The sequence below is a fragment of the Chinchilla lanigera genome, unplaced genomic scaffold (genome assembly GCF_000276665.1).
Source record: "Chinchilla lanigera isolate Chin_1 unplaced genomic scaffold, ChiLan1.0 scaffold00026, whole genome shotgun sequence".
Lineage (NCBI taxonomy): Eukaryota > Metazoa > Chordata > Mammalia > Rodentia > Chinchillidae > Chinchilla > Chinchilla lanigera.
This window is the reverse complement of record NW_004955427.1, coordinates 3,349,131-3,359,314: the sequence shown is the minus strand read 5'-3', so window position 1 is coordinate 3,359,314 and position 10,184 is coordinate 3,349,131. Positions and strand designations below refer to the sequence as shown.

Here is a 10,184-nt window from a genome sequence, read left to right as displayed (position 1 = left end):
TTGCTCAAAAGAGGGAACAACTGGGATGAGGGAAAGAAGAAAAGGAAAGAAAGAGGGAAGGGAAAATGTATGTATGTATGCTGAAGGATAGTTGGGACAACTGTCTAATGGTTTATTGAAAGGAACAGTTAATGCTTTATTTATTTATTGACCAATTTTGCATGCTTATCTGGTAATCTGAACAACTAATTTGGAGACAACAGTATGGAATATAACCACCATTGTTGAATTCCTCCCATCTTGTTTGGTGAAACTGTACTGTTTATAATTTTTTTGTTATTATTTTTTATTCTCTTTAAAGGTTTGATTAATCTTGCATTCATACATCTGAGCAACTTCAATGAAGATAAAAATATGTAATGTAACCACCACTGTTAATCCCTATCATTTTGTTCTGAAACCCTGCATCATTCTTTCTGTTTTTGCTTTGTTTTGTTTTTGTCTATGTTGTTGGCATTTTGCTATTTTTTTAAATTCTCTTTAAAATAAAAATAAAATAAAATAAAACTAACCATGAGTTTTTTTTACTGTGACTGGACTGGTTTTCACCTCTCTTATTTCTTCATACCAACTAACTATACCAAACTTTTGTCCACAAGACATACTGGGTTGGGTTGAACAACGGGATCAATCCAAAGGGTGTCTTTTTTATCTTTTCAAAAAGATCTTAGCTACAAAGACAGTAAGTTAGTCATTTTTAAGACATCATTTTTTAAAAAGATTTTTAATTAATTATATTTATCACAAACAATTAGTGTACAATCAAAGCCAAATACATTCCTTGGGGCATACCAGAGGTAAGCAAAACAATGTTAATAGAATTAACATTTTAAAAATAAAACATTTTAAAATAATAATATAATCATGAAACATGACCATTGAAAACAGAAAATAGGAAGATCTGCTTCAACATAAAAAGCAAAATTTCACAAGAATTTATAATTTCTAGAAGGTGAGTAACTCATAGAGGTTCTCTTCAAAAGCATGCAATAATCTACAAGTAATGTGTCTCAGTTCAGTCCATGAGAAGAAGCATATGTACAATTCAAACACATCAGTAGTTCTTTCAGCTAATTAGGGAGCAAGTCCCCATTTGCCTTATCTACGAAGATTTTAGCTGGGTGATTACACGATAATAGCTCCTTCGAATGTGTACAATTTTAAAAAGTAGTGACAATTCACTTCTTTTCCATTTATTGCTGTACACATTTCAAATGTCCATGTAACTGACCAAATATGTACAACATTTTTAAAAACAAAAAATAACAATTTAAACAGTTTGCGAAGGTCAAATCCTAACTACAGATGCCTCTCATCCAGCCCGGTAACTACAAATTTGTCAGTGCCAGTAACTGCCAGGTATTGCATCGGCCCAAAACAAGCCTAACCCCTATACCTGGATTATTTTTTTCCCTTTCAAACGCTTTCATTTTTCTTAAAGAAACATTCGGAGTTCCTCTGCTTTGCAACTGGCAGCAGCTCTGTGAGCAGTGCCTTACACCACAAATCAAAGTCTTTTCCTACCCAAACACTACTGTTAATTTAAGGATTTTCCCACTCATCAAATTCAAATGTCCAGATCCCAAATACTTGGGTATGAAATATGCAAAATCTGCCAAAAGAAATGAGACATTTTTCTTCTTTTCTTTTAATATAACCCACTATATAATAGTGAACTAAATATGTTTGTTTCATAGAAACAACTTACATTTGCCAGTACAAGGCAAATGGTCTATGTACAGATACGTGAGGACTGCCTAACTGACAGTGAGTGTGGCCGACCGGCTCCGAACAGTGGAGCTAATACGGTGCTGCTCTCTGCTGAATGCACTTTCCCTTCAGGATACGTCGGATCTGGAAGAGAAAGAAGCAGGGCTGGTAAGCCTGGCTGAGCGACCGCTGCATTACCGGGAACTGAGCCTTTACACTGAGCTGCTTCCCAGGCCTTTTTCTTTTCTTCTAAATCTTAAGACACGGTCTTCCTAAGTCACTAAGCTGCCGAGGCTGGGCTTCAACTTGAGATCCTCCTGCCTCAGCCTCCCGGACTGGTAGGATTTCAGGCTTATGCCATAATGCTAGGCTTGTGCGGCTTACTTCTGACGGTCAAAGTGCTATCTTTCCTTCCGAGTTTCATCCCTTCCCTGTACACAGTGTTGCCTCGGCTCACGAACAGTTGGTTCCACGATTTTGGAAAAAATGGCCACCTGTATGTAACGCTTACGCAGGTTTGTCGCCTGATACAGACTTTGTGAACACAAAATCTTGCCAAATGTTCATTTGTAAACCAAGCTGTTCACAGATAAAAGTGTTCATGAACCGAGGTACCACTGTACTCTACACCTAACTTACAAACTCTACACTCCTAACTTACAAACTTATGGAAAATATGCACGATATTTGTCGAGACTTCAATGACTTGAAAATACAGCTCCAGTGAAAGTTAATTTCAGATCTCCAATAATGATCCTTGAGTGCAATAAAAACCGTCTGAAGTTGAAAATCTCCAATTACTTCAACGAGGCCTATACATTCCTTTCCTAATCTTATGTTATTTTTAAGAACATTAATCTAAGAACGTGATGACGGCGTACTGATTGAATGGCTCAGTCTGACAACTTCATTCTCCTGCTCTCAGACTACAATAGACTAAAACAGACAATTTAGAAAAAGAGGCCTGAGGTGGAGAGTACACCTGATAGCTGCTAAAAAAAAAACTCACACCCATAAGTGTAGGGCGGTAATAAAAGCAAGGGAAAGAGCCTCTCCCCCACCGACACACCCAGAACGAAGCGGGGAGCAATGCAAGGCATTCACTGCAGAGACACGGGCCCCCCTCACCTCAGTGACCGCTGCGGGCCGGCTCCACTGCTGCACGCCACAGGCAGTACAGCGGAAGCAGACGCCGGCTCAGGACACTGCCACCCATTCGCTCATGAAGCCTTCTGGCCTGGGAACTTCTCTGTCCACTTTCTGACCATTTACTCCACACTGGTTTTTTTTTTTGTACCAGAAATCGAACTCAAGACCTTGCACTTGCCAGGCAGGTGCTGTGCTGCTGAGCTAAATCCCCAGCCCCTTTACTACAAACTACTAAGTGGTAAACTATCAAGAAATTTAAGTTGTAAGGAGCTTTACAAATAGGAATTGCCATAACATTATGGTCATCACGACAGCTTAGGAATCACAGAAGTTAAAACCGCATTTCATATATTTTATTTGTTAACTAATAATACAACGACCAAACTCATGTTCTGATTTCCCCTACACCAGGAAACGACTTCCATCAAAAACACTGTAATTTCTGAAGGCTTAAATTCTTATTATCTAGAAAGTTCACAAGAAACTAATCAATCCTCGATGATAGCACATAACTACATTTGATTGGGAAAGCATAATTTTGTTTAAGGTACAAAACATGTCTCACCAGGCATGGTGGCACATGCCTGTAACCCCAGCATTCAGAAGGCTGAGGCAGGAGCATTGCCAGGAGGTCAAGGCCACCCTGGGCCACATAAGCAAGTTCAAGGCCAGCCTGCACTACATAGGAAGACCCTATCTCAAAACAAAACAAAAAACAGAGGCCAGGGATCTAGCTCAGCAGCGCAGCACCTTGCTTGGCAAACACAAGCTCCCGAGTTCAATTCCTGGTACAAAAACAGGAAAAAAAAAAAACTGCTTCTAGGTTCCAAATTATATATATAGGCTTTGCATTTCCTGTGCAGTATCACTTTGCACAGTACACAGAACTAATCTTAACAGCTGACGTTCACTGAGCATTTACTATGAGCCTAGCAATTTTCTGAACGTTCTCTAGATATCAACTCATCCAACACCCACCAGGTCTGAAGCCTCACCACTTGCAAAACTAAGACTCTCCTTCCATGGTATCTGCAGGAACCTTACTTAGTACCTTTTCTTTCATCAACTTCCAAACCTTGAACCCTTCTGACTTAACTCCAGTCTGAACCCAAGTTTGTCCATGGAGAGAAAGAAAAGGACTTTCTCCCGGGTCCACGGATAAAGCCCCAGATTTCTTAACTCTTCCCTTGGAAACGAAGCAACTCCACAACACTGCCGCAGCCGCCGTGATAGGGTGGGCACCTGCAGAGGGCCGCGGTGCCCACCCCAGCAGCCTGCTGAGCGGGGCCTGCCGCAGCCCCTCCCGGCCGGGCCTCACCTGCTCGCCCACAGGGCCGTCGGGAACCAAATGCGCGGGCTGCTCGTTCTCCAGGTTGCGGGTACTCGGGTCCGCGCCCTTCCGCATCAGCAGGCGGACGGCGTCCAGCTGCGCCACCCGGTGCTGCAGGCTGGCCGCCACGTGCAGCGCGGTGTTGCCGTTGTAAGCCTGAAGACACAGAAGCGCGGTAACGCGCCAGGCGGCGGGGCGGCCACGGAAGGAGCCCGAGCCTGAAGAAGGCCACTCCCAGTCTGCGCCATGGCACGTCCTGAAAGTACCTTACCTTTGCATTCACGAAAGACAGGCAGCTGGGCAGCTCCAAGAAGAGGCGGATGAGCTCCAGGTTCGCCTCTTCAGCGGCCAAGTGCAGGGCTGTGCGGCCACTTTTGCGGTCCTTGTCAAAGGTAAGAAAGGGTGCAAGGCAGTTCAGATTCCACGCCTAGAACACTCTTCTCACCCTGCCCCCGGATGTCTCGCCAGCCTTCAAACTTATCCTGAGTGCCTCCCTCTCGGCCAAGCCTTCCTGACGCCCACGCTCAACAGACTCTCTTCCTCCTCGCGAACGCCCTGTCAGTCTGTCCTCTTGGCTCTTACCACGGGCTGCTCGTGTGTACGCGGCGGCCACGAAACGCAAAGACGTAAACAGTACTGAGCGTGATACAGCGGGTGCTCTGCGTTCAGAGCCGGCGGCCACGTGTGCAGCGGTAACGGGACCGCTCGCGCCCTGGCACTGCCAGGCAGCGCCCCGCAGGCACCCCGCTAACACGGTGCTCTGGAGACACAGCGCGCAGGAGACACTCGGGAAGTAAGCCCAGACTTGAGAAGAATGACGTATTCTCCAGTCTAAGAACAGATCACACCCAAATCCCACAACACAGAAGGAACCCTTACAAAGAGCAGTGTCTCTCAGCATGGGAAAATCGAAGCCAGAATGACATCACTTTTGAGCATTTCTTTTCCTTTCAAAGAAGGACTCATTTACTCACAGCGGAAGGATCATTTTGGATAGTAATCATTTATAAATTACAAGCAAAGCAAGAAAGCAGACTGAAGGCGCTTTTGAAATGTATACCTAACTACTTGCACAGCGCTGCTCACACCACTCACAAGCAAGCACGAGAAAGGCTTTGCCTCTACTTGGGAGCCGGGCTCGCACGGCAGCCTCCGTCTGCCCTCTCTGAGCTTACCTTCGCCTCCACGGAAGCGCCCATGTGAAGCAGACACTTGATGGTGTCCACCAGACTCTTGTTCCTCAGCAGGAGCTCCTGCACTTCGGGCGAGCGGGGCTGCTGGTTCCTCTGCAGCTCGTGCACCACGCCATTGTGCGCCAGGACCGCGCAGTGGAGCGGCGTCAGGCCTGCAGGGAGGGGGCGGGGGAGGCCAGCCCCGCCCGCGAGCTCGGTCACTCTACCAGAACAAATCCCGAGGGCGGCGGTCCCTCGCTTTACCGATAAACGGGCTCCACAAAAACCAGCAAGGCAATCGGAATGTGCCTTCTGTTAGGGTTCAGTGCTATGTTTACATACAGAACGCTGCACCTTTCATCCCTCCCTTCCTTTTTAATAGGATACTGAACGCTCTGAGATCACACGGGTCGCACTTCCCACGCGGTGTTTATCCAATCAAGCTTCAGTTACTCACCGTCATAGTTAGTTGCCTCGAGATCCACAAGCTGATTGCTCCTCAGCGCTCCCTTCTGAATCGCCTGCGCAAGTTCAAAGCACACAACCATCAGCTACAGACGGGTACACAGACCCTGATCGCCTAGTATCCCAAGAAATGAACACAGCAGCTCAAAGCAGATCACTGCAACAGGCAAGACACGGGCCACTTGCAAGGCCCACGCCCTGTGTCCTGGACCCGGGATCGCTGCCTCTCACCTGAAGCACCTGGGAGTGGCCCTTCTCGGCACAGACGTGCAGCGGGGTTCGTCCCCAGTAGTCCGTGGTGTTCACCTGGGCCCCGAGGTTCACCAGATCTTGCACGATGAGATGCTGGTTGGCGGCCACTGCCACCTGGAAGGCGCTCTGTGGGCGTCCAAGGAGAAGACTTCTTAGACGTGCAACGTCGCCGTAACAAAGAGCATGAAACGCAACCCCCCGGAGAGAATGCATCCTATCAATAAGCAACCCAACACTACAAGACCAGGAACCTAAAACAAGCTTAGGGAGTGGCTTAATTACACACGCTCTCGGATTCTGTAACTACAAAGTTGACATTAATAACTTCAAGGCTGATGCTGGCAAGTCACTATCTCAAAGTTAATATTAACTAAGTCTCCTGACCTTCAGCACCGACACAACCTGCACGACACGGGGCGTTATTCACGGCCGTCTCCACGCACCTGTCCGTTGTGCTCTTTAACGTCCAGCATGTGCAGCGCATTCATCTTCCTTGCAAGAACATAGGAAAGGGCTCTTCTGCCTTGGGCCACCGCAATATGGAGAAACCTGGGGAACAAGCAGAGGAGCAGGAAAATTACTGGGTTTCACGCGGTTTGTCTTTCAAAACGTTCTTCTGCAGCCCTTTTTTGATACATACTGGTGCACTCAAATGAATCTGCAGAGCTAATCTGTCTTTTCTGCTAGACTGATAATGTACCTGAACTGGGAGAGCTACATTCACAGAAATAGAAAAAGAGAAATGCCCAACACCATGCTGCTCACTGTACTGTTTTTTTTTTTTTTTTTTTTGGTTTTTCTCCGGTACCGGGAACCGAATTCACGACCTCGCGCTTGCCAGGCAGGCGCTTTGCCGCTGAGCTAAATCCCCAGCCCCACTGTACTGTTTTTTAATAGTCATAAAAATCCCATCGGGGGGCAGTATCATTCACACACAAAGAAACAGAGGTTTTCGGGAACTTGCCCAAGGTCATAAAGGCAGCAAGACAGATGAGTGTGCACGTCAGCGTACAGCTGAAGCTTAACCATGATCTCACTGTTTCTGCTCTACAGACGCCAGCTCCTACCAGCAACTTCTCAAAGCCACGTTTTCTATTACTTAAAGCAAGCAACCTTTTAGAAACACTGAGGAGTACTGAGTAGCAGTTCTACTGCGCCCGCCAACTTGCTTAGCCAAACCCTAAGCTGTACCTTGGGGGACTCTAGACAAAGCCTGTACCCACCAGGCTCGCCCTGCGGCCCCCGATCCGCCGGCCGTAAAGGGCACTCACGTGTCGCCGTCTGCATCCCTGGAAAGAAACTGGTCCTGGGGAACGTTTGCCAGCTTGCTTTCTTCTTGCTCTACCTGCCACTGAAAAAACGACTTCCCCAGCTGAGCGGTGCTCACGGGGCTCCCGAAGGCGCTCGGGAAGGGCAGCGAGGCGTTCACGGAGGCGCGGCAGGCGCTGTCCGGCGCCGGGCCCAAGTTCTGCAGGGCAGCGTCACCCTGCTGCAGGACGCGGGGGGACGTCCGAACGGGAGCAGCCCCACTCTCGGGATCGCCGTGACCACTCAGGAGAGACGTGAAACTCTGGTTCGGGAAGAACTGTGGCTCTTGACTGTCGAAGAGATTTGGCTCATAGCTGGGGGACTGGGACGTTCCAAAGTAAGGACTGTATTCCAGACACGGGCTGTGCACGTACTGCTGCTGCTGCTCCACGCTCTGGCTCTGTGGACAGTACCGGTACGGGGGGGCCTGGTCCATCACCTGCGGAGAGCCGCTGACCTGGAACGCTTGGTACTTCTGCGGTGAAGAGGACACCTGCCCTCCACGGAAGTCCTGACACTGCTCCCGGGGCGCGCTCTGCGGCAGCACTGGGCTCATCCAGCTAACCTGGACTGTGTTCAGGGAAACCGAGCTACATTCGTTCTTAAGGTTCATAATGCTCTGCAGCAGGTCGCCGCTGCTGTCCGGTTTAGGCTCCCGGTGGGGAACATCTTCCATGCTCTCACCAGGGGTAGGTGTCTGAGGTGGTGTCTGCAAAGAAACAACATGCAGTCGGCACGCTGACTCCCTCCTAAAATCATTCTAGGGGCCGCGCGCGTGTAGCTCAGTGTATATATAGCACATGCTCTGCTGCTTGGATCCCTAGCCCCAAAATGTAAATAAAAATAATAAAATTACCCCAAAAGCGGTACCTGCAGGGTATTCAGGGGGAAACTGAGCTACTTACCAAAAACTGGGTATGTAGCGGGGCTGGCCTTTTGCAAGCTGGTCCATCAGACAGGAAATCAAGGCCTTTCCTTTTCCCACTGTACGATCCTGTGTTCTTCAGTTCTGCACCCAAGAAAGGGACGTGAGATCTGTGATCACTTTTCTGTACACATTTTATCCACAACAACGCTCAATTTCTGTACAGCGCCAGTGAAAGTCTGAATAGAAGTAACGCTCACCTGTGAACCCCTCCGTGTGCACACTTTGTGTCTGTAAGAAAAAAACCTTCAGTGTACTGTATACAAAATGGTTTTCTTCTAAAAATACATCAGTAAAGACGTGCTGCTACCTTCGCGGCCCACCACAGCCTCCGACTGAGCTACTCCGCCGGCACCCCCATTTCACTTTCACCTCGGTTCAACTCGTCAAGACGAAATTTACGAGGCCATGTGATCTTCCCCTTTCCAGTTAAAATGTCCCATTTTCACTGAGCCCCGTTTATTTCCTTGCCCCTAAATTGCTCTCACTTACTCATTATATTTTTTTTGCACACTTTGCAGGTGCCTGGCACCGGGCCCCCTGATAAGAACACAGTAGACGGCAAAGCAAATACGCTCTCCCCTACACACTTGGTCTTCTGCGACGAGGAACTGCAAGAAACTCACTGGACCTACCATACTATCTCCTCCCTAACCCACTCCAAAGTAAAGAAAAAAAAATAGGCGCCACCTTAAAATCATCCACAGCCTGGCCAGAAGCCTTCTGTTTATGGCTTCGGATGTGCAGCAGGAGCTCCTTCACTGAGTTCTTCACGCGAACGCCTTGAAAGGGTCCTCTCTGCTGCCTGCCGACCCCCATAGGGGGCTCAGCTGTTCAGGAGAAAACAAAACATACACCAGTTACACCTCTTCAGGGTGCAATTCTTCGTCCTCCCAAAGCACGGCTGCCCCGCGCTGAAAGTCCCCCAGCAGCAGGCCGCAGAGCCCTGCCCGCCTGCCTTGGTGTGAACACCCGGCTCCGCTCCACGGCCCGACAGCTTTGCGCCCCAGGCACCCTCAGGAAATTCAAGCTCAATCTGGTCGGAGAGGCCCCAAGCCCACCGACAAACCCAAATTAAGTCCCGAGTCCCTCAAACCTTCCCACCCCTAACACAGGATGGAAGATTCTGCCAATCAGAATCGTGCACATTTATAAATTACTCATCTTGTCTATAATTATTCTAGACGTTGAAAAGGGGAGCACGGCAAATGCCATACGTTTTAAGCTTTGCAAACCAAAGGCTTTGTTCGCAAAGAAAAGTTAAAGTCTATTTATCGCCCACTCAGCTAAGAAAGCACAGAACAACTTCCTCCAAAGATCTCAACGTACCAAAGCCTGACAATGGACAGCGTCTTGCATTCCTTCTCAGTATTGTACTCAATTCAACTGTGCCAAGAAGGCTAAGTCACTGCGTTCAAACACAGCTCACCTACACACGCAGGGTTCCCTCCCTTCGCCGTTTCTACAACCACTTGTGAAGGCCTTCTAAGAAGGAAATGCGTCCGTTTCACATTCGGACCTAACACACTGCACACGGTCGTACAAGACTGCGCCGCTCCACCTCGGACCATGACTGCGCCGCACGCTCTCGGGACACACAGACTCAAGAACATCAAGCGACGAGCTGCTCGGCCGCGCCGCCGGAAGCGGAAACACTCCGGTGAGCCGAGAGACCGGGCGTAACTCGCACCGCACACCCGGGATCAACAGCCCGGTTAGTTCAGAGGTTAAGCTTAGAGGTTTCAGCACAGGCCTGATCTGCGAGGACCGAGCACAAGCGCGCTCCGAGGTGACAGCAGCGAAACCCAACCGCGCACGGGCGCGCGCGCGCACGCGCACGCGCACGCACACGGGAGCGCGCGGCTACACCGCA

General features: G+C 48.8%; 1 protein-coding gene across 1 annotated transcript; it reads right to left on the bottom strand.

Annotated features, from left to right (window-relative positions):
• Window positions 1-705: 705 nt before the first annotated feature.
• Nfkbiz (nuclear factor of kappa light polypeptide gene enhancer in B-cells inhibitor, zeta) lies at window positions 706-9,141 on the bottom strand (the record flags this gene model as incomplete). Its single annotated transcript, XM_013515204.1, is given in 11 exon segments — window positions 706-1,854; window positions 4,178-4,345; window positions 4,461-4,571; window positions 5,365-5,534; window positions 5,819-5,882; window positions 6,058-6,204; window positions 6,522-6,627; window positions 7,350-8,095; window positions 8,292-8,395; window positions 8,512-8,542; window positions 9,002-9,141. Coding segments are annotated over 11 exon segments (1,841 nt in total), but the record flags the coding sequence as incomplete, so codon positions are not given.
• Window positions 9,142-10,184: the final 1,043 nt, after the last annotated feature.